Consider the following 24,006-nt stretch of genomic DNA (forward strand, 5'->3'; position numbering starts at 1 on the left):
CATTAAGTTCAGTATTTCACAAACAGAATGGCGTATCGCTACGAAATTTGGCATGGTTCATCAGTGACATGTTCTGAGCGCACTTATAAATCTTTAGGACAGCGCCACCTAGTGGTCAGGATATGTAAATAAATTGTTTAAAATCTTTATATCATTTGATTAAATTGCCACTATGACATAAGACTTCACTCTATTGATTCCTTGGCTCATGCTGAGTCCGACTGTACCAAATATGTCTGAGTCAAACCTACTTCCTGTCGGCCATTTTGAATTATATTGAACACCTACTTTTTCGAACTCCTCCTAGAGCGCTCGTGTGATTGGCTTGATTTTTGGTATGCATCATCTAGAGACACTCCAGACAAAAAGTTATCAAAAGCTTTTCGGTAGACCTATCCGTTGTCGTATCACGCATCAAAGAATGAGAGGGCGAGCACGCCGAAATGTGTTTGAGCCTGTATCTTCGCAAAACTTTTGCGTATTAATATGAGACTTGGTATATGTCATAACAGTGATGACCTGAGGGTGCATGCAACATTTCATCACACTGCCCCCTACTGGTCACGAGATATAAAAAAATTCTATTTTTGCTTATATCTACTGCAAACTTGAATGTAAAATTATGAGATTGGTCTTGTTAGATTTCGTGAGGCATGCCGAGTCAAACGATACCAAATGGTTTTTGGTCGGCCATTTTGTGTGTCGGCCATTTTGAATTTTTTCTTTAAGTTCAAGTATTTCAGAAACGCAATTGCGTATTGTTATGAAACTTGGTATGGTTCATCAGCAACATGTTCTGGGAGGACTTGTAAACTTTTTGGCGCCCCCTAGTGGTCAAGAGATTTGAAGCTATATCTCTGCATCTCTTTATTGTATTTACACCAAATTTGGTGGGTGTCATCACAATCAAGGCCTGAGTTACAATTTATTGTTTGGTCAGTGCCCCCTAGTGGTCAAGTCATTTAAGGCTATATCTCCGTATCGGTTTACCGTATTTACACTAAATTTGGTATGTGTCATCACAGTCATGACCTGAGGCACCATCTATTGTTTCGGCACAGCGCCACCTAGTGGTCTCAAGATACGAAAAAATTGCTTTTTTTTCATAAAACTAATGCAAACTTAGATCTTAAATCATGACAGTCATCACGTATGAATCATTTTTTGCCATGTTTGGCTTGACCCCGGTATCGCTGCTTGCAGCTATATTTAGGGGTCAAGCCCCGAAGGGGCGTAGAACCCTATTGTTATTGTTAGTTTTCTTATTATTATTATTATTATTATTATTATTCTTCTTCCTCGTTCTTCCACCCAAAAGTCAATGGCAGCCCATAGAACCGTACATAGGAAAGTTATGAAATTTGGCACACATGTAAAGGACAGTCTCAGAAGTTACTATAGCAACATTGGTGTGTCTGACTCAAACCCTCTAGCGCCACCAACAGTCCAAAAATCCACTTATGTTCATGCTCATAACTTCTAACCCGTGAGTCCTAGAAACTAAATTCTTGTTTCCTCTGAATCCTTTGCTCATGATGATTCAATTGCACACATTGATGTCATTTGTGTCATGCACATCTTTCCGCCATTTTGAATTTTCCGTAAAACCTACTTTTTCGAACTCCTCCTAGACCGTTTGTCCGATTTTCATGTCATTTGGTATGTAGCATCTAGAGGCACCCCAGACAAAAAGTTATCAAAAGCTTTTTGATAGACCAATGCGTTCTCGTACAAATTGCCAACATATATGGCGGCGAGCACGCCAAAACGGACGTGAGGCCGTATCTTCGCAAAACTTTATTGTATCGACACGAAACTTGGTATATGTCATTACAGTCATGACCTGAGGGTGCCTGCAACGTTTCGTCACAGCGCCACCTAGTGGTCACGAGATTCGAAAAATGCCTATTTTCGCCAATAACTACTTCAAAGTTGAGTCTAAAATCATGAAGTTGGTCTTGTTAGATTCCTTGAGGCATGCCGAGTCAAACGATACCAAACGGTTTTCGGTCGGCCATTTTGGGTGTCGGCCATTTTGAATTTTCTCATTAAGTTCAGTATTTCACAAACAGAATGGCGTATCGCTACGAAATTTGGCATGGTTCATCAGTGACATGTTCTGAGCGCACCTATAAATCTTTAGGACGGCGCCACCTAGTGGTCAGGATATGTAAATAAATTGTTTAAAATCTTTATATCATTTGATTAAATTGCCACTATGACATAAGACTTCACTCTATTGATTCCTTGGCTCATGCTGAGTCCGACTGTACCAAATATGTCTGAGTCAAACCTACTTCCTGTCGGCCATTTTGAATTATATTGAACACCTACTTTTTCGAACTCCTCCTAGAGCGCTCGTGTGATTGGCTAGATTTTTGGTATGCATCATCTAGAGACACTCTAGACAAAAAGTTATCAAAAGCTTTTCGGTAGACCTATTTGTTGTCTTATAACGCATCAAAGAATGCGAGGGCGAGCACGCCAAAATGTGTTTGAGCCTGTATCTTCGCAAAACTTTTGTGTATTAATATGAGACTTGGTATATGTCATAACAGTGATGACCTGAGGGTGCATGCACCATTTCGTCACACTGCCCCCTACTGGTCACGAGATATAAAAAATGTCTATTTTTGCTTATAACTACTGCAAACTTGAATGTAAAATTATGATAGTGGTCTTGTCAGATTTCGTGAGGCATGCCGAGTCAAACGATACCAAATGGTTTTTGGTCGGCCATTTTGTGTGTCGGCCATTTTGAATTTTTCTTTAAGTTCAAGTATTTCAGAAACGCAATTACGTATTGTTATGAAACTTGGTATGGTTCATCAGCAACATGTTCTGGGAGGACTTGTAAACTTTCCGGTGCCCCCTAGTGGTCAAGAGATTTGAAGCTATATCTCTGCATCTCTTTATCGTATTTACACCAAATTTGGTGGGTGTCATCACAATCAAGACCTGAGTCACAATTTATTTTTTGGTCAGTGCCCCCTAGTGGTCAAGTTATTTAAGGCTATATCTCTACATCTCTTTATTGTATTTACACCAAATTTGGTGGGTGTCATCACAATCAAGACCTGAGTCACAATTTATTTTTTGGTCAGTGCCCCCTAGTGGTCAAGTCATTTAAGGCTATATCTCTGCATCTCTTTATTGTATTTACACCAAATTTGGTGGGTGTCATCACAATCAAGACCTGAGTCACAATTTATTTTTTGGTCAGTGCCCCCTAGTGGTCAAGTCATTTAAGGCTATATCTCTGCATCTCTTTATTGTATTTACACCAAATTTGGTGGGTGTCATCACAATCAAGACCTGAGTCACAATTTATTATTTGGTCAGTGCCCCCTAGTGGTCAAGTCATTTAAGGCTATATCTCCGTATCGCTTTATTGTATTTACACCATATTTGGTGGGTGTCATCACAATCAAGACCCGAGTCACAATTTATTGTTTGGTCAGTGCCCCCTAGTGGTCAAGTCATTTAAGGCTATATCTCCGTATCGCTTTATTGTATTTACACTAAATTTGGTATGTGTCATCACAGTCATGACCTGAGGCACCATCTATTGTTTCGGCAAAGCGCCACCTAGTGGTCTCAAGATACAAAAAATTGCTATTTTTTCATAAAACTAATGCAAACTTAGATCTTAAATTATGACAGTCATCACGTATGAATCGATTTTGGCCATGTTCGGCTTGACCCCGGTATCGCTGCTTGCAGCTATATTTATTATTAGTTATTCTTCTTCTTCTTCTTCCGCCATTGCGGTCTATGGCAGCCCATAGAACCGTACGTAGGAAAGTTATGAAATTTGGCACACTGATAGAGGACAGTCCAATGTGTCCCCACAGCAAATTTGGAGTCTCTATGTCTAACCCGCTAGCGCCACCAACAGTCCAAAGTTGCACTTATGTTTTTGCTTATAACTTCTGATCCGTAAGCCCTAGAAACAAAATTATTGCTTTCTCTTATTCATTGGCTCAAGACGATTCGATTGGACCCTATGGCGTCTTTTTTCGACATGAAAATTTTCCGCCATTTTGAATTATTCGTAAAACCTACTTTTTCGAACTCGTCCTAGAGCTTTTGTCCAATTGCCACGAAAATTGGTATGTATCATCTTGAGACACTTAAGGCAAAAAGTTATCAAAAGAATTTCGATACACCAATCCGTTGTCGTATACCGCCTTAACGAATTTTACGTAGAGCGCAAAAAAACAGATTTTAGGCTGTATCTTCGTCAAACTTAGGCCTATTGACACGACACTTGGTACTTGAGATGCCAGTCAGGAACCGAGGGTGCATGCATAGTTTCGTTGCAGCGCCACCTAGTGGCCAGAGAAATGATTTATACACCTATAACTTTGGCTCCGATTGACGTATTTTCATGGGACTTGCTTCTTTGGAGTTCTGAATAGTTGCCGAGTCAAACGATACCAAACATGCCAGAATTCGCCTTACGATTAACCCTGCGCAGCAAAATAGCGCTTAAAAAACACGCGTGAATATCTCCGCGAACGTTTTTCCGATCGACTCGAAAACACCATAGGAAGAAACTAACCTTACCTTCTGAACAAAAAGTTTTATTGGTGTTATATTAAAATTTTCATCAGAAATGGCCGAAAATTGCAAAAAACGAAAAATTACCTTCAAATTTTGTGTTTTTTACACATAAATGGTTGTAACTTCGTAACGAAAAGAGATTTTTTCACCAGATTTGATACGCTGATGCATGAGCACATTCTGAGGCTACACAAAAAAAAATTGTATGCTTGCACCACTAGATGGCCTTATAATTGAACAAAACCTTTGATAACAAGCCAGCCCTATGGTCATACAACTGTTTCTTCACTAAACTAAAGTGTATAGACATAAAACTAGCTAGATGTAAAACAATCATGACCTGATGTTGCATGCACAATTTTGTCATTGCGCGACCTACTGGTTTTGAGATAGAATATGGTATTTTTGCCTAAAACTATTGCAACAACACATCTAAAACCACGAGTCATCATGGATTATTCCTTTCATGGCTTTGACTATAATCACTGGTGTTTGCCAATTCACTCCCCAGCAACCATTGAGAATACCTTATCAACCGTTTTTGTAAAAGCTATATCTCTGCATCACAACATCGTAGAGACACGGGGATGGTCTCGTTTGATTAATTAAACTTGTTGTAACATGATGTGACCCATGTTTTGCAACTGCAAACACCACGCACATGCCCTTCAGTGCTCTAATGTTCCATGATTGTCAATAACAGAAGGACGATTGCAGTAGTCAAGAACTTAAATTATTTTTGTTGATTACTTTTTTGTTTTTTCATCTAAAATTATTAGGTTTACCTAGGTTCTTCAATCTGCTTATCCAATCTCAATTTTACATCCTTTTGTGCCCTTTTCGGCTTGACCCCGGCATTGCTGCTTGCAGCTATATTTATTAGGGGTCAAGCCCCGAAGGGGCGTAGAACCCTATTGTTATTGTTAGTTTTCTTATTATTATTCTTGTTCCTCGTTCTTCCACCCAAAAGTCAATGGCAGCCCATAGAACCGTACATAGGAAAGTTATGAAATTTGGCACACATGTAGAGGACAGTCTTAGAAGTTACTATAGCAACATTGGTGTGTCTGACTCAAACCCTCTAGCGCCACCAACAGTCCAAAAATCCACTTATGTTCATGCTCATAACTTCTGACCCGTGAGTCCTAGAAACTAAATTATTGTTTCCTCTGAATCCTTGGCTCATGATGATTCAAATGCACACATTGATGTCATTTGTGTCATGCACATCTTTCCGCCATTTTGAATTTTCCGTAAAACCTACTTTTTCGAACTCCTCCTAGAGCGTTTGTCCGATTTGCATGTCCTTTGGTATCTAGCATCTATAGACACCCCTGACAAAAAGTTATCAAAAGCTTTTTGATAGACCAATGCGTTCTCGTATACCGTGACAACATATATGGCGGCGAGCACGCCAAAACGGACGTGAGGCCTTATCTTCGCAAAACTTTATTGTATCGACAAGAAACTTGGTATATGTCATAACAGTCATGACCTGAGGGTGTCTGCAACGTTTCGTCACAGCCCCACCTAGTGGTCACGAGATTCGAAAAATGCCTATTTTTGCTTATAACTACTTTAAACTTGAGTCTAAAATCATGAAGGTGGTCTTGTTAGATTCCTTGAGGCATGCCGACTCAAATGATACCAAACGGTTTTCGGTCGGCCATTTTGGGTGTCGGCCATTTTGAATTTTCTCATTAAGGTCAGTATTTCACAAACAGAATGGCGTATCGCTACGAAATTTGGCATGGTTCATCAGTGACATGTTCTGAGCGCACCTATAAATCTTTAGGACGGCGCCACCTAGTGGTCAGGATATGTAAAAATAAATTTTTAAATCTTTATATCATTTGATTAAATTGCCACACTGACATAAGACTTCACTCTATTGATTCCTTGGCTCATGCTGAGTCCGACTGTACCAAATATGTCTGAGTCAAACCTACTTCCTGTCGGCCATTTTGAATTATATTGAACACCTACTTTTTCGAACTCCTCCTAGAGCGCTCGTTTGATTGGCTTGATTTTTGGTAGGCATCATCTAGAGACACTCCAGACAAAAAGTTATCAAAAGCTTTTCGGTAGACCTATCCGTTGTCGTATAACGCATCAAAGAATGCGAGGGCGAGCACGCCAAAATGTGTTTGAGCCTGTATCTTCGCAAAACTTTTGCGTATTAATATGAGACTTGGTATATGTCATAACAGTGATGACCTGAGGGTGCATGCACCATTTCGTCACACTGCCCCCTACTGGTCACGAGATATAAAACATGTCTATTTTTGCTTATAACTACTGCAAACTTGAATGTAAAATTATGAGACTGGTCTTGTTAGATTTCGTGAGGCATGGTGAGTCAAACGATACCAAATGGTTTTTGGTCGGCCATTTTGTGTGTCGGCCATTTTGAATTTTTTTTAAGTTCAAGTATTTCAGAAACGCAATTGCGTATTGTTATGAAACTTGGTATGGTTCATCAGCAACATGTTCTGGGAGGACTTGTAAACTTTCCGGTGCCCCCTAGTGGTCAAGAGATTTGAAGCTATATCTCTGCATCTCTTTATCGTATTTACACCAAATTTGGTGGGTGTCATCACAATCAAGACCTGAGTCACAATTTATTTTTTGATCAGTGCCCCCTAGTGGTCAAGTCATTTAAGGCGATATCTCCGTATCGGTTTATCGTATTTACACTAAATTTGGTATGTGTCATCACAGTCATGACCTGAGGCACCATCTATTGTTTCGGCACAGCGCCACCTAGTGGTCTCAAGATACAAAAAAAATGCTATTTTTTTCATAAAACTAATGCAAACTTAGATCTTAAATCATGACAGTCATCACGTATGAATCGTTTTTTGCCATGTTTGGCTTGACCCCGGTATCGCTGCTTGCAGCTATATTTATTGTTATTCTTGTTCCTCGTTCTTCCACCCAAAAGTCAATGGCAGCCCATAGAACCGTACATAGGAAAGTTATGAAATTTGGCACACATGTAGAGGACAGTCTCAGAAGTTACTATAGCAACATTGGTGTGTCTGACTCAAACCCTCTAGCGCCACCAACAGTCCAAAAATCCACTTATGTTCATGCTCATAACTTCTGACCCGTGAGTCCTAGAAACTAAATTCTTGTTTCTTCTGATTCCTTGGCTCATGATGATTCAGTTGCACATGTTGATGTCATTTGTGTCATGCACATCTTTCCGCCATTTTGAATTTTCCGTAAAACCTACTTTTTCGAACTCCTCCTAGACCGTCCGTCCGATTTGCATGTCCTTTGGTATGTAGCATCTAGAGACACCCCAGACAAAAAGTTATCAAAAGTTTTTTGATAGACCAATGCGTTCTCGTATAAATTCACAACATATATGGCGGCGAGCACGCCAAAACGGACGTGTGGCCGTATCTTCGCAAAACTTTATTGTATCGACACGAAACTTGGTATATGTCATTACAGTCATGACCTGAGGGTGCCTGCAACGTTTCGTCACAGCGCCACCTAGTGGTCACGAGATTCGAAAAATGCTTATTTTCGCTTATAACTACTTCAAACTTGAGTCTAAAATCATGAAGGTGGTCTTGTAAGATTCCTTGAGGCATGCCGAGTCAAACGATACCAAACGGTTTTCGGTCGGCCATTTTGGGTGCGGCCATTTTGAATTTTCTCATTAAGTTCAGTATTTCACAAACAGAATGGCGTATCGCTACGAAATTTGGCATGGTTCATCAGTGACATGTTCTGAGCTCACCTATAAATCTTTAGGACAGCGCCACCTAGTGGTCAGGATATGTAAATAAATTGTTGAAAATCTTTATATCATTTGATTAAATTGCCACTATGACATAAGACTTCACTCTATTGATTCCTTGGTTCATGCTGAGTCCAACTGTACCAAATATATCTGAGTCAAACCTACTTCCTGTCGGCCATTTTGAATTATATTGAACACCTACTTTTTCAAACTCCTCCTGGAGCGCTCGTCTGATTGGCTTGATTTTTGGTATGCATCTTCTAGAGACACTCTAGACAAAAAGTTATCAAAAGCTTTTCGGTAGACCTATCCGTTGTCGTATAACGCATCAAAGAATGCGAGGGCGAGCACGCCAAAATGTGTTTGAGCCTGTATCTTCGCAAAACTTTTGCGTATTGATATGAGACTTGGTATATGTCATAACACTGATGACCTGAGGGTGCATGCACCATTTCGTCACACTGCCCCCTACTGGTCATGAGATATTAAACATTTCTAATTTTGCTTATAACTACTGCAAACTTGAATGTAAAATTATGAGACTGGTCTTGTTAGATTTCGTGAGGCATGCCGAGTCAAACGATACCAAATGGTTTTTGGTCGGCCATTTTGTGTGTCGGCCATTCTGAATTTTTTCTTTAAGTTCAAGTATTTCAGAAACGCAATTGCATATTGTTATGAAACTTGGTATGGTTCATCAGCAACATGTTCCGGGAGGACTTGTAAACTTTTCGGCGCCCCCTAGTGGTCAAGAGATTTGAAGCTATATCTCTTCATCTCTTTATCGTATTTACACCAAATTTGGTGGGTGTCATCACAATCAAGACCTGAGTCACAATTTATTGTTTGGTCAGTGCCCCCTAGTGGTCAAGCCATCTAAGGCTATATCTCTGTATCGCTTTATTGTATTTACACTAAATTTGGTATGTGTCATCACAGTCATTCCCTGAGGCACCATCTATTGTTTTGGCACAGCGCCCCCTAGTGGTCTCAAGATATGAAAAAATTGCTATTTTTTCATAAAACTAATGCAAACTTAGATCTTAAATCATGACAGTCATCACGTATGAATCATTTTTTGCCATGTTTGGCTTGACCCCGGTATCGCTGCTTGCAGCTATATTTCTTCTTCTTGTTCTTCCGCCATTGAAGTCAATGGCAGCCCATAGAACCGTACGTAGGAAAGTTATGAAATTTGGCACACATGTAGAGGACAGTCACAGAAGTTACTATAGCAACATTGGTGTGTCTGACTCAAACCCTCTAGCGCCACCAACAGTCCAAAAATCCACTTATGTTCATGCTTATAACTTCTGACCCGTGAGTCCTAGAAACTAAATTCTTGTTTCCTCTGAATCCTTGGCTCATGATGATTCAAATGCACACATTGATGTCATTTGTGTCATGCACATCTTTCCGCCATTTTGAATTTTTCGTAAAACCTACTTTTTCGAACTCCTCCTAGACCGTTTGTCCGATTTGCATGTCCTTTGGTATGTAGCATCTAGAGACACCCCAGACAAAAAGTTATCAAAAGCTTTTTGATAGACCAATGCGTTCTCGTATACAGTGACAACATACAAGGCGGCGAGCACGCCAAAACGGACGTGAGGCCGTATCTTCGCAAAACATTATTGTATCGACACGAAACTTGGTATATGTCATTACAGTCATGACCTGAGGGTGCCTGCAACGTTTCGTCACAGCGCCACCTAGTGGTCACGAAATTCGAAAAAATGCCTATTTTTGCTTATAACTACTTCAAACTTGAGTCTAAAATCACGAAGGTGGTCTTTTTAGATTCCTTGAGGCATGCCGAGTCAAACGATACCAAACGGTTTTCGGTCGGCCATTTTGAGTGTCGGCCATTTTGAATTTTCTCATTAAGTTCAGTATTTCACAAACAGAATGGCGTATTGCTACGAAATTTAGCATGGTTCATCAGTGACATGTTCTGAGCGCACCTATAAATCTTTAGGACGGCGCCACCTAGTGGTCAGGATATGTAAATAAATTGTTTAAAATATTTATATCATTTGATTAAATTGCCACACTGACATAAGAATTCACTCTACTGATTCCTTGGCTCGTGCTGAGTCCGACTGTACCAAATATGTCTGAGTCAAACCTACTTCCTGTCGGCCATTTTGAATTATATTGAACACCTACTTTTTCGAACTCCTCCTAGAGTTCTCGTGTGATTGGCTTGATTTTTGGTATGCATCATCTAGAGACACTCTAGACAAAAAGTTATCAAAAGCTTTTCGGTAGACCTATCCGTTGTCGTATAACGCATCAAAGAATGCGAGGGCGAGCACGCCAAAATGTGTTTGAGCCTGTATCTTCGCAAAACTTTTGCGTATTGATATGAGACTTGGTATATGTCATAACAGTGATGACCTGAGGGTGCATGCACCATTTCGTCACACTGCCCCCTACTGGTCACGACATATAAAAATGTCTATTTTTGCTTATAACTACTGAAAACTTGAATGTAAAATTATGAGACTGGTCTTGTTAGATTTGGTGAGGCATGCCGAGTCAAACGATACCAATTGGTTTTTGGTCGGCCATTTTGTGTGTCGGCCATTTTGAATTTTTTCTTTAAGTTCAAGTATTTCAGAAACGCAATTGCGTATTGTAATGAAACTTGGTATGGTTCATCAGCAACATGTTCTGGGAGGACTTGTAAACTTTCCGGCGCCCCCTAGTGGTCAAGAGATTTGAAGCTATATCTCTGCATCTCTTTATCGTATTTACACCAAATTTGGTGGGTGTCATCACAATCAAGACCTGAGTCACAATTTATTTTTTGGTCAGTGCCCCCTAGTGGTCAAGTGATTTAAGGCTATATCTCTGCATCTCTTTATTGTATTTACACCAAATTTGGTGGGTGTCATCACAATCAAGACCTGAAGCACCATCTATTGTTTCGGCACAGCGCCACCTAGTGGTCTCAAGATACAAAAAATTCTATTTTTTCATAAAACTAATGCAAACTTAGATCTTAAATCATGACAGTCATCACGTATGAATCATTTTTTGCCATGTTTGGCTTGACCCCGGTATCGCTGCTTGCAGCTATATTTAGGGGTCAAGCCCCGAAGGGGCGTAGAACCCTATTGTTATTGTTAGTTTTCTTATTATTATTCTTGTTCCTCGTTCTTCCACCCAAAAGTCAATGGCAGCCCATAGAACCGTACGTAGGAAAGTTATGAAATTTGGCACACATGTAGAGGACAGTCTCAGAAGTTACTATGGCAACATTGGTGTGTCTGACTCAAACCCTCTAGCGCCACCAACAGTCCAAAAATCCACTTATGTTCATGCTCATAACTGCTGACCCGTGAGTCCTAGAAACTAAATTCTTGTTTCCCCTGAATCCTTTGCTCATGATGATTCAATTGCACACATTGATGTCATTTGTGTCATGCAAATCTTTCCGCCATTTTGAATTTTCCGTAAAACCTACTTTTTCGAACTCCTCCTAGACCGTTTGTCCGATTTGCATGTCCTTTGGTATGTAGCATCTAGAGACACCCCAGACAAAAAGTTATCAAAAGCTTTTTGATAGACCAATGCGTTCTTGTATAAATTGACAACATATATGGCGGCGAGCACGCCAAAACGGACGTGAGGCCGTATCTTCGCAAAACTGTATTGTATCGACACGAAACTTGGTATATGTCATAACAGTCATGACCTGAGGGTGCCTGCAATGTTTCGTCACAGCGCCACCTAGTGGTCACGAGATTCGAAAAATGCCTATTTTCGCTTATAACTACTTCAAACTTGAGTCTAAAATCATGAAGGTGGTCTTGTTAGATTCCTTGAGGTATGCAGAGTCAAACGATATTAAACGGTTTTCGGTCGGCCATTTTGGGTGTCGGCCATTTTGAATTTTCTCATTAAGTTCAGTATTTCACAAACAGAATGGCGTATTGCTATGAAATTTGGCATGGTTCATCAGTGACATGTTCTGAGCGCACCTATAAATCTTTAGGACAGTGCCACCTAGTGGTCAGGATATGTAAATAAATTGTTTAAAATCTTTATATCATTTGATTAAATTGCCACTATGACATAAGACTTCACTCTTTTGATTCCTTGGCTCATGCTGAGTCAGACTGTACCAAATATGTCTGAGTCAAACCTACTTCCTGTCGGCCATTTTGAATTATATTGAACACCTACTTTTTCGAACTCCTCCTAGAGTGCTCGTGTGATTGGCTTGATTTTTGGTATGCATCATCTAGAGACACTCCAGACAAAAAGTTATCAAAAGCTTTTCGGTAGACCTATCCGTTGTCGTATAACGCATCAAAGAATGCGAGGGCGAGCACGCCAAAATGTGTTTGAGCCTGTATCTTCGCAAAACTTTTGCGTATTAATATGAGACTTGGTATATGTCATAACAGTGATGACCTGAGGGTGCATGCACCATTTCGTCACACTGCCCCCTACTGGTCACGAGATATAAAAAATGTCTATTTTTGCTTATAACTACTGCAAATTTGAATGTAAAATTATGAGACTGGTCTTGTAAGATTTCGTGAGGCACGGCGAGTCAAACGATACCAAATGATTTTTGGTCAGCCATTTTGTGTGTCGGCCATTTTGAATTTTTCTTTAAGTTCAAGTATTTCAGAAACGCAATTGCGTATTGTTATGAAACTTGGTATGGTTCATCAGCAACATGTTCTGGGAGGACTTGTAAACTTTCAGGTGCCCCCTAGTGGTCAAGAGATTTGAAGCTATATCTCTTCATCTCTTTATCGTATTTACACCAAATTTGGTGGGTGTCATCACAATCAAGACCTGAGTCACAATTTATTTTTTGGTCAGTGCCCCCTAGTGGTCAAGTCATTTAAGGCTATATCTCTGCATCTCTTTATTGTATTTACACCAAATTTGGTGGGTGTCATCACAATCAAGACCTGAGTCACAATTTATTTTTTGGTCAGTGCCCCCTAGTGGTCAAGTCATTTAAGGCTATATCTCTGCATCTCTTTATTGTATTTACACCAAATTTGGTGGGTGTCATCACAATCAAGACCTGAGTCACAATTTATTTTTTGGTCAGTGCCCCCTAGTGGTCAAGTCATTTAAGGCTATATCTCCGTATCGCTTTATTGTATTTACACTAAATTTGGTATGTGTCATCACAGTCATGACCTGAGGCACCATCTATTGTTTCGGCAAAGCGCCACCTAGTGGTCTCAAGATACAAAAAATTCTATTGTTTCATAAAACTAATGCAAACTTAGATCTTAAATCATGACAGTCATCACGTATGAATCATTTTTTGCCATGTTTGGCTTGACCCCGGTATCGCTGCTTGCAGCTATATTTATTATTATTATTATTGTTATTCTTGTTCCTCGTTCTTCCACCCAAAAGTCAATGGCAGCCCATAGAACCGTACATAGGAAAGTTATGAAATTTGGCACACATGTAGAGGACAGTCACAGAAGTTACTATAGCAACATTGGTGTGTCTGACTCAAACCCTCTAGCGCCACCAACAGTCCAAAAATCCACTTATGTTCATGCTCACAACTTCTGACCCGTGAGTCCTAGAAAATACATTCTTGTTTCCTCTGAATCCTTTGCTCATGATGATTCAATTGCACATGTTGATGTCATTTGTGTCATGCACATCTTTCCGCCATTTTGAATTTTCCGTAAAACCTACTTTTTCGAACTCCTCCTAGAGCGTCCGTCCGATTTGCATGTCCTTTGGTATATAGCATCTAGAGACACCCCTGACAAAAAGTTATCAAAAGCTTTTTGATAGACCAATGCGTTCTCGTATAAATTGACAACATATATGGCGGCGATCACGCCAAAACGGACGTGAGGCCGTATCTTCGCAAAACTTTATTGTATCGACACGAAACTTGGTATATGTCATTACAGTCATGACCCGAGGGTGCCTGCAACGTTTCGTCACAGCGCCACCTAGTGGTCACGAGATTCGAAAAATGCCTATTCTCGCTTATAACTACTTCAAACTTGAGCCTAAAATCATGAAGGTGGTCTTGTTAGATTCCTTGAGGCATGCCGAGTCAAACGATACCAAACGGTTTTCGGTCGGCCATTTTGGGTGTCGGCCATTTTGAATTTTCTCATTAAGTTCAGTATTTCACAAACAGAATGGCGTATCGCTACGAAATTTGGCATGGTTTATCAGTGACATGTTCTGAGCGCACCTATAAATCTTTAGGACGGCGCCACCTAGTGGTCAGGATATGTAAATAAATTGTTTAAAATCTTTATATCATTTGATTAAATTGCCACTATGACATAAGACTTCACTCTATTGATTCCTTGGCTCATGCTGAGTCCGACTGTACCAAATATGTCTGAGTCAAACCTACTTCCTGTCGGCCATTTTGAATTATATTGAACACCTATTTTTTCGAACTCCTCCTAGAGCGCTCGTGTGATTGGCTTGATTTTTGGTATGCATCATCTAGAGACACTCTAGACAAAAAGTTATCAAAAGCTTTTCGGTAGACCTATCCGATGTCGTATAACGCATCAAAGAATGCGAGGGCGAGCACGCCAAAATGTGTTTGAGCCTGTATCTTCGCAAAACTTTTGCGTATTAATATGAGACTTGGTATATGTCATACCAGTGATGACCTGAGGGTGCATGCACCATTTCGTCACACTGCCCCCTACTGGTCACGAGATATAAAAAATGTCTACTTTTGCTTATAACTATTGCAAACTTGAATGTAAAATTATGAGACTGGTCTTGTTAGATTTCTTGAGGCATGCTGAGTCAAACGATACCAAATGGTTTTTGGTCGGCCATTTTGTGTGTCGGCCATTTTGATTTTTTTCTTTAAGTTCAAGTATTTCAGAAACGCAATTGCGTATTGTCATGAAACTTGGTATGGTTCATCAGCAACATGTTCAGAGGGGACTTGTAAACTTTTCGGCGCCCCCTAGTGGTCAAGAGATTTGAAGCTATATCTCTGCATCTCTTTATCGTATTTACACCAAATTTGGTAGGTGTCATCACAATCAAGACCTGAGTCATAATTTATTGTTTGGTCAGTGCCCCCTAGTGGTCAAGTCATTTAAGGCTATATCTCCGTATCGCTTTATTGTATTTAGACTAAATTTGGTATGTGTCATCACAGTCATGACCTGAGTCACCATCTATTCTTTCGGCACAGTGCCACCTAGTGGTCTCAAGATACGAAAAAATTGCTTTTTTTCATAAAACTAATGCAAACTTAGATGTTAAATCATGGCAGTCATCACGTATGAATCATTTTTTGCCATGTTTGGCTTGACCCCGGTATCGCTGCTTGCAGCTATATTTAGGGGTCAAGCCCCGAAGGGGCGAAGACCCCTATTGTATCCGTTAGTTTTCTTTTTATAATAATAATAATTATTAGGGGTCAAGCCCAGAATGGGCGAAGACCCCTATTGTATCTGTTAGTTTTCTTATTATTATTTATTCTTATTTATTATTCTTCCTGTCACCTTGCGGTCTATGGCAGCCCATAGAACCGTACGTAGGAAAGTTATGAAATTTGGCACACTGATAGAGGACAGTCCAAATAATATCCAGAGCAAATTCGGAGTCTCTATCTCAAACCCGCTAGCGCCACCAACAGTCCAAAGTTGCACTTACATTTTTGCTTATAACTTCTGACCCGTACGTCCTAGAAATTAAATTCTTGTTTCCTCTGATTCCTTGGCTCAAGACGATTCGATTGGACCCTATGACGTCATTTTCCGTCATGAAAATTTTCCCGCCATTTTTAAATATTCATAAAACCTACTTTTGCGAACTCGTCCTAGAGCTTTTGCCGGATTGCCTTGAAAATCGGTATGCACCATCTAGAGACACTCAAGGCAAAAAGTTATTAAAAGAATTTTGATAAACCAATCCGTTGTCGTATAGCGCGTCAACAAATTTTACGTAGAGCTCAAAAAAACGGATTTGAGGCTGTATCTTCGCCAAACTTAAGCCTATTGACACGATACTTTGTATTTGTGATGCCAGTCAGGAACTAAGGGTGCATGCAGAGTTTCGTCACAGCGCCACCTAGTGGTCAGACTTATGTTTTACATGCCTATAACTTTGGCTCCGATTGACATATTTTCACAGGACTTGTTTCCTTTGAGTTCTAAATAGTTGCCGAGTCCAACGATACCAAACATACCCGAATTCGCCTTACGGTTAACCCTGCGCAGCAAAATAGCACTTAAGAAACACGCGTAAATATCTCCGCGAACGTTTTTCCGATCGACTCGAAAACACCATAGGAAGAAACTAACCTTACCTTCTGAACAAAAAGTTCTATTGGCGTTATATTAAAATTTTCATCAGAAATGGCCGAAAATTGCAAAAAACGAAAAATTACCTTCAAATTTTGTGTTTTTTACACATAAATGGTTGTAACTTTGTAACGAAAAGAGATTTTTTCACCAGATTTGATACGATGATGCATGAGCACATTCTGAGGCCACACAAAAAAAATTGTATGCTTGCACCACTAGATGGCCTTATAATTGAACAAAACCTTTGATAACAAGCCAGCCCTATGGTCATACAACTGTTTCTTAACTAAACTAAAGTGTATAGTCATAAAACTAGCTAGATGTAACACAATCATGACCTGATGTTGCATGCACAATTTTTTCATTGCGCCACCTACTGGTTTTGAGATGGAATATGGTATTTTTGCCTAAAACTCCTGCAACAACACATCTAAAACCATGAGTCATCATGGATTATTCCTTTCATGGCTTTGACTATAATCACTGGTGGTTGCCAATTTACTCCCTAGCAACCATTGAGAATACCTTATCAACCGTTTTTGCAAAAGCTATATCTCTGCATCAGAACATCGTAGAGACATGGGGATGGTCTCTTTTGACTAATTAAACTTGTTGTAACATGATGTGACCACTGCAAACACCACTCACATGTTCTTCAGTGTTCTAATGTTCCATGATTGTCAATAACAGAAGGACGATTGCAGTAGACAAGAACTTAGATTAATTTTGTTGATAACTTTTTTGTTTTTTCATCTAAAATTATTAGATTTACCTAGGTTCTTCAATCTGCTTATCCAATCTCAATTTTACATCCTTTTGTGCCCTTTTCGGCTTGACCCCGGCATTGCTGCTTGCAGCTATATTTAGGGGTCAAGCCCCGAAGGGGCGTAGAACCCTATTGTATTTGTTAGTTTTCTTAATTTTATTATTATTATTAGTTATTCTTCTTCCGCCATTGCGGTCTATGGCAGCCCATAGAACCGTACGTAGGAAAGTTATGAAATTTGGCACACTGATAAACGACAGTCCAATGTGTCCCCACAGCAAATTTGGAGTCTCTATATCTAACCCACTAGCGCCACCAACAGTCCAAAATTGCACTTATGTTTTTGCCTATAACTTCTGACCCGTACGTCCTAGAAATTAAATTCTTGTTTCCTCTGATTCCTTGGCTCAAGACGATTCGATTGGACCCTATGACGTCATTTTCCGTCATGAAAATTTTCCCGCCATTTTTAAATATTCATAAAACCTACTTTTGCGAACTCGTCCTAGAGCTTTTGCCGGATTGCCTTGAAAATCGGTATGCACCATCTAGAGACACTCAAGGCAAAAAGTTATTAAAAGAATTTTGATAAACCAATCCGTTGTCGTATAGCGCGTCAACAAATTTTACGTAGAGCTCAAAAAAACGGATTTGAGGCTGTATCTTCGCCAAACTTAAGCCTATTGACACGATACTTTGTATTTGTGATGCCAGTCAGGAACTAAGGGTGCATGCAGAGTTTCGTCACAGCGCCACCTAGTGGTCAGACTTATGTTTTACATGCCTATAACTTTGGCTCCGATTGACATATTTTCACAGGACTTGTTTCCTTTGAGTTCTAAATAGTTGCCGAGTCCAACGATACCAAACATACCCGAATTCGCCTTACGGTTAACCCTGCGCAGCAAAATAGCACTTAAGAAACACGCGTAAATATCTCCGCGAACGTTTTTCCGATCGACTCGAAAACACCATAGGAAGAAACTAACCTTACCTTCTGAACAAAAAGTTCTATTGGCGTTATATTAAAATTTTCATCAGAAATGGCCGAAAATTGCAAAAAACGAAAAATTACCTTCAAATTTTGTGTTTTTTACACATAAATGGTTGTAACTTTGTAACGAAAAGAGATTTTTTCACCAGATTTGATACGATGATGCATGAGCACATTCTGAGGCCACACAAAAAAAATTGTATGCTTGCACCACTAGATGGCCTTATAATTGAACAAAACCTTTGATAACAAGCCAGCCCTATGGTCATACAACTGTTTCTTAACTAAACTAAAGTGTATAGTCATAAAACTAGCTAGATGTAACACAATCATGACCTGATGTTGCATGCACAATTTTTTCATTGCGCCACCTACTGGTTTTGAGATGGAATATGGTATTTTTGCCTAAAACTACTGCAACAACACATCTAAAACCATGAGTCATCATGGATTATTCCTTTCATGGCTTTGACTATAATCACTGGTGGTTGCCAATTTACTCCCTAGCAACCATTGAGAATACCTTATCAACCGTTTTTGCAAAAGCTATATCTCTGCATCAGAACATCGTAGAGACATGGGGATGGTCTCTTTTGACTAATTAAACTTGTTGTAACATGATGTGACCACTGCAAACACCACTCACATGTCCTTCAGTGTTCTAATGTTCCATGATTGTCAATAACAGAAGGACGATTGCAGTATACAAGAACTTAGATTAATTTTGTTGATAACTTTTTTGTTTTTTCATCTAAAATTATTAGATTTACCTAGGTTCTTCAATCTGCTTATCCAATCTCAATTTTACATCCTTTTGTGCCCTTTTCGGCTTGACCCCGGCATTGCTGCTTGCAGCTATATTTATTATTAGTTATTCTTCTTCCGCCATTGCGGTCTATGGCAGCCCATAGAACCGTACGTAGGAAAGTTATGAAATTTGGCATACTGATAAAGGACACTCCAATGTGTCCACACAGCCAATTTGGAGTCTCTATGTCTAACCCACTAGCGCCACCAACAGTCCAAAGTTGGACTTCTGTTTTTGCTTATAACTTGTGATCTGTAAGCCCTAGAAACAAAATTCTTGCTTCTTCTGATTCCTTGGCTCAAGACGATTCGATTGGACCCTATGACATCATTTTCCGTCATGAAATTTTTTCGCCATTTTGAATTATTCGTAAAACCTACTTTTGCGAACTCGTCCTAGAGCTTTTTCCCGATTTCCACGAAAATTGGTATGCAGCATCTAGAGACACTCAAGGCAAAAAGTTATTAAAAGAATTTCGATAAACCAATCCGTTGTCGTATAGCGCGTCAACAAATTTTACATAGAGCGCAAAAAAACAGATTTTAGGCTGTATCTTCTCCAAACTTAGGCCTATTGACACAAATCTTGGTACTTGAGATGCCAGTCAGGAACTGAGGGAGCATGCACAGTTTCGTTGCAGCGCCACCTAGTGGCCAGACGAATGTTTTATAGGCCTATAACTTTGGCTATGATCATCATATTTACAAGGGACTGGTTTCCTTGGAGTTTTGAATAGTTGCCGAGTCCAACGATACCAAACATGCCAGGATTCGCCTTACGGTTAACCCTGTGCGGCAAAATAGTGCTTAAAAAACACGCGCGAATATCTCCGCGACCGTAATTCTGATCGACTCAAAAACACCATAGGAAGAAACTAACCTTACCTTCTGAACAAAAAGTTCTATTGGCGTTATATTAAAATTTTCATCAGAAATGACCGAAAAATGCAAAAAACGAAAAATTACCTTTTAAATTTTGTATTTTTTACACATAAATGGTTATAACTTCGCAACGAAAAGAGATTTTTTCACGAGATTTGATACGCTGATGTACGACCACAGTCTGAGGCTACACAAAAAAAATTGCTTGCTTGCACCACTAGTTGGCGTTATAATTGAACAAAACCTGTGATATCAAGCCAGCCCTATGGTCATACAACTGTTTCTTCACTAAACTAAAGTGTATAGTCATAAAACTAGCTCGATGTAACGTAATCATGACCTGAAGTTGCATGCACAATTTTGTCACAGCGCCACCTAGTGGTTTTGAGATAGAAAATTGAAAATTTTGCCTAAAACTACTGCAACAACACATCTAAAACCACAAGTCATCATGGATTATTCATTTCATGGCTTGGATTATAATCACTGGTGGATGTCAATTTACTGTCTAGCAACCAATGAGAATACCTTATCAACTGTTTTTGCAAGAGCTATATCTCTTCATCAGAACAGCGTAGAGACATGGGGGTGGGCTCTTTTGACTTATTAACACCACTGTAACATTTTGTGAGCTGAGTATTACCACTGCAAGCACCACTCACATTTCCTTCAGTGTTCTAGTTGTCAATGCTCCTCAAGACGTGAGGGAGAGATTTCACTGAATAAGAACACAGCTTTTTAGCTGATGACTGTTATATTAATTTGTCTGAAATCAGGAGGTTTTGCTAGGTTTTTTAAACTGCTCAACTGGACTCAAGTTTACCTTCTTCTGTGCCCTTTTTGGCTTGACCCCGGCATTGCTGCTTGCAGCTATATTTAGTTATATTATTGTTTAAATAGAGAATGAAATAAATTAGCACAACAAATATTTCTTCTGAAAAGAGAAATTTAAAAAAATTAATTATGTCTGTTAAAAGTAATGAAAATGAAACACTTGAATTAAACATACACGCATTCATATGAAGTACAACAGTTCTTTTAGTGAAGAGCAGAGAGTGATTTTATTGAGAGATGAATTAGGTTACTGTAGCTTTAAGACGTGGGAGAGATCGTTCTCTTCACGTGCACTGATGACAGGCAGCTGTGGGTGTACGTGGACAAGAGCATCTGTGAGGAATATGAAAGTTTAAACGGTCGAAACTTTAAAACGCATGCAAATAATAAACTTTTGGTATGAGGATCCAATTGTCCGGGATAGATATGTGTTGTATACGCTGTGTGATGGGGATGTGAAGACGTGCCGCGCTTTGACCAGAGCGCTTCCTCATAGAAAATACACATATCTCTATAAAGGCAAAGAGAGAAAAATCCAAATCTGCATGTCGCACATGAGCAACAGGTTATAAAAATGCTAGCACTACTTAAAAAATGCTCTCTAATTGCATCCGCATTCAGGAGCCCTATGAGAGGTGGATTTCACTTTAAAAAAGTTCATTGCATACTGAAAATCGTGTTTAGACAATCCACTTCTCCATTTTGTACAGAAGGCTGAAACTGGTCAATCCTTGACTAAAAACTAGCATCTCTAGTTCTACATACAGTATAAGTCATGGGTTTCTTTTTCCTAGTACAGTGCATTTTGTCATACACTTTCCATTACGAGATCAGTTTAACAGTCCTCTCTTCACATTAATAACCTTCAAAACCATATTTCCAAAACATACAACCGAGAAGCAGTGACAGAAATGATACATGCTGAATCTGTGGTTTTGTATGTAGGTCAAATGCACACAGGACACTGATGCTTTATCGTTGTTAAATTAGTCTGGTTTTCTGTGGCTATGCATAAAGGTTATCGTCTATAAAAGCCATTATAAAAGCTAGTGTCTCTCGAGTTAGTACTTGGAATCAGACAGATCTGTGGGATTTAAGACACGGGCCACATGTAAGAGATATAATGTGTATAATGTTTATTAGGAGGAGCAGGAGAGGGAGCATGCAGCACCGCAGAAACCCTTTAAACGCGGAGAATCGGTGGAAAAGGCAAACGTAAGTGAGAGGAAATCTGGAGGGCATAACTTTTTCTTTCTTTATTTCTACCTTTTTTTTGTCTTATATTACATACCATACAGCTTAAATACTGTTTTATTAACCAAATGTGGCCTCTACTGTTTTTCTCTGTGATTTTATCTCGGTTTATCTGCATTATAGGATGCGTTAAGATCTCTCTTGCTTCCTATCACGCTGTTTTCCTTGTACCGCTGACTCTCTGCAATCTGGCTCGTATCCTCTGATGTCACTCTTAATACCACATTTTGATAAAGGTCACTACCAGTGCTATCAGTCGAGTAATGTATCTATCCCTGTGTGTTTGTAACAGGAAGCGGCGTCTCTCATCTCGCAGCGCTCCGTTAATCCCAGAGAAATGTTCAAACAGAGAGAGATGGGTATCAAACCGACAAAAACAGACACCTCTCCATCCAGTCCGAAACCAGGTACCATTCCTCTGTATACACACAAACTCTTTAGGGTAGTAGCACTCCCGGAGAATAATAAGGTACTTCTGCGTTTCATTACTATAATACACTCACCTAAAGGATTATTAGGAACACCTGTTCAATTTCTCATTAATGCAATTATCTAATCAACCAGTCACATGGCAGTTGCTTCAATGCATTTAGGGGTGTGGTCCTGGTCAAGACAATCTCCTGGACTCCAAACTGAATGTCAGAATGGGAAAGAAATTGCTTGATTGCTTGATTTAAGCAAATTGCTTGATTTAAGCAATTTTAAGCGTGGCATGCTTGTTGGTATGCAACAAAGCATTTTTGAAGCCACAACACGCACAACCTTGAGGTGGATGGGCTACAACAGCAGAAGACCCCACCGGGTACCACTCATCTCCACTACAAATAGGAAAAAGAGGCACAAGCTCACCAAAATTAGACAGTTGAAGACTGGAAAAATGTTGCCTGGTCTGATGAGTCTCGATTTCTGTCAGAATTTGGCGTAAACAGAATGAGAACATGGATCCATCATGCCTTGTTACCACTGTGCAGGCTGGTGGTGGTGGTGTGATGGTGTGGGGGATGTTTTCTTGGCTCACTTTAGTGCCAATTGGGCATCATTTAAATGCCACGGCCTACCTGAGCATTGTTTCTGTCCATCCCTTTATGACCACCATGTACTCATCATGTGATGGCTACTTTCAGCAGGATAATGCACCATGTCACAAAGCTGGAATCATTTCAAATTGGTTTCTTGAACATGACAATGAGTTCACTGTACTAAAATGGCCCCCACAGTCACCAGATCTCAACCCAATAGAGCATCTTTGGGATGTGGTGGAACGGGAGCTTCATGCCCTGGATGTGCATCCCACAAATCTCCATCAACTGCAAGATGATATCCTATCAATATGGGCCAACATTTCTAAAGAATGCTTTCAGCACATTGTTGAATTAATGCAACGTAGAATTAAGGCAGTTCTGAAGGCGAAAAGGGGTCAAACACAGTATTAGTATGGTGTTCCTAATAATCCTTTAGGTGAGTGTACACTATAGTGATTTCCTTTAGCAGGAAACAGGTAGCAATGCCAAGGTCAGTGGTTTTCTGTGATAAGATCTCAACACACAATTTGAAAGGGTTTTATTTCTATTTGCATGTTATATTTAACTACATGCGGTCAGGTCAGGCATAATGTTTTGGAGACGCTGTATGTATTGGATGTATTGTTTTCTGTGCATGCAGCATCTAACTGTTTAATGTTGTTTGTTGAATGGTATTTCTTATTCTTCTCTACACCGTTCAACCGTGTTTGTGTCTGTCCGCCCTGCAGTTCTTCTGTCTAAAACGACATTTGTGACATCTCTTGTTCTGTGTACGCTCCCCGTCAGCCATCTGTCAGCTCGACTTTCTCTTTGTCGCT

At 39.7% G+C, this 24,006-nt stretch overlaps 1 protein-coding gene across 10 annotated transcripts in view; it reads left to right on the forward strand.

The window, feature by feature from the left end:
• The window catches only part of dbnlb (drebrin-like b), a 64,108-nt gene that overhangs the window by 32,985 nt on the left and 7,117 nt on the right, over positions 1-24,006 (forward strand). For 6 of the 10 annotated variants that reach the window (XM_055167959.2, XM_055167957.2, XM_055167956.2 and 3 more), the window contains exons 9-10: positions 22,056-22,127; positions 22,459-22,573. In XM_055167959.2, coding sequence (XP_055023934.1) covers positions 22,056-22,127; positions 22,459-22,573 — 187 coding nt within the window. The remainder of the gene's footprint in view (positions 1-22,055; positions 22,128-22,458; positions 22,574-24,006) is intronic. The other 4 variants (XM_055167958.2, XM_055167965.2, XM_055167964.2 and 1 more) reach the window with 1 other exon arrangement.

The sequence above is a fragment of the Misgurnus anguillicaudatus genome, chromosome 5 (assembly GCF_027580225.2).
Source record: "Misgurnus anguillicaudatus chromosome 5, ASM2758022v2, whole genome shotgun sequence".
Classification (NCBI taxonomy): Eukaryota; Metazoa; Chordata; class Actinopteri; order Cypriniformes; family Cobitidae; genus Misgurnus; species Misgurnus anguillicaudatus.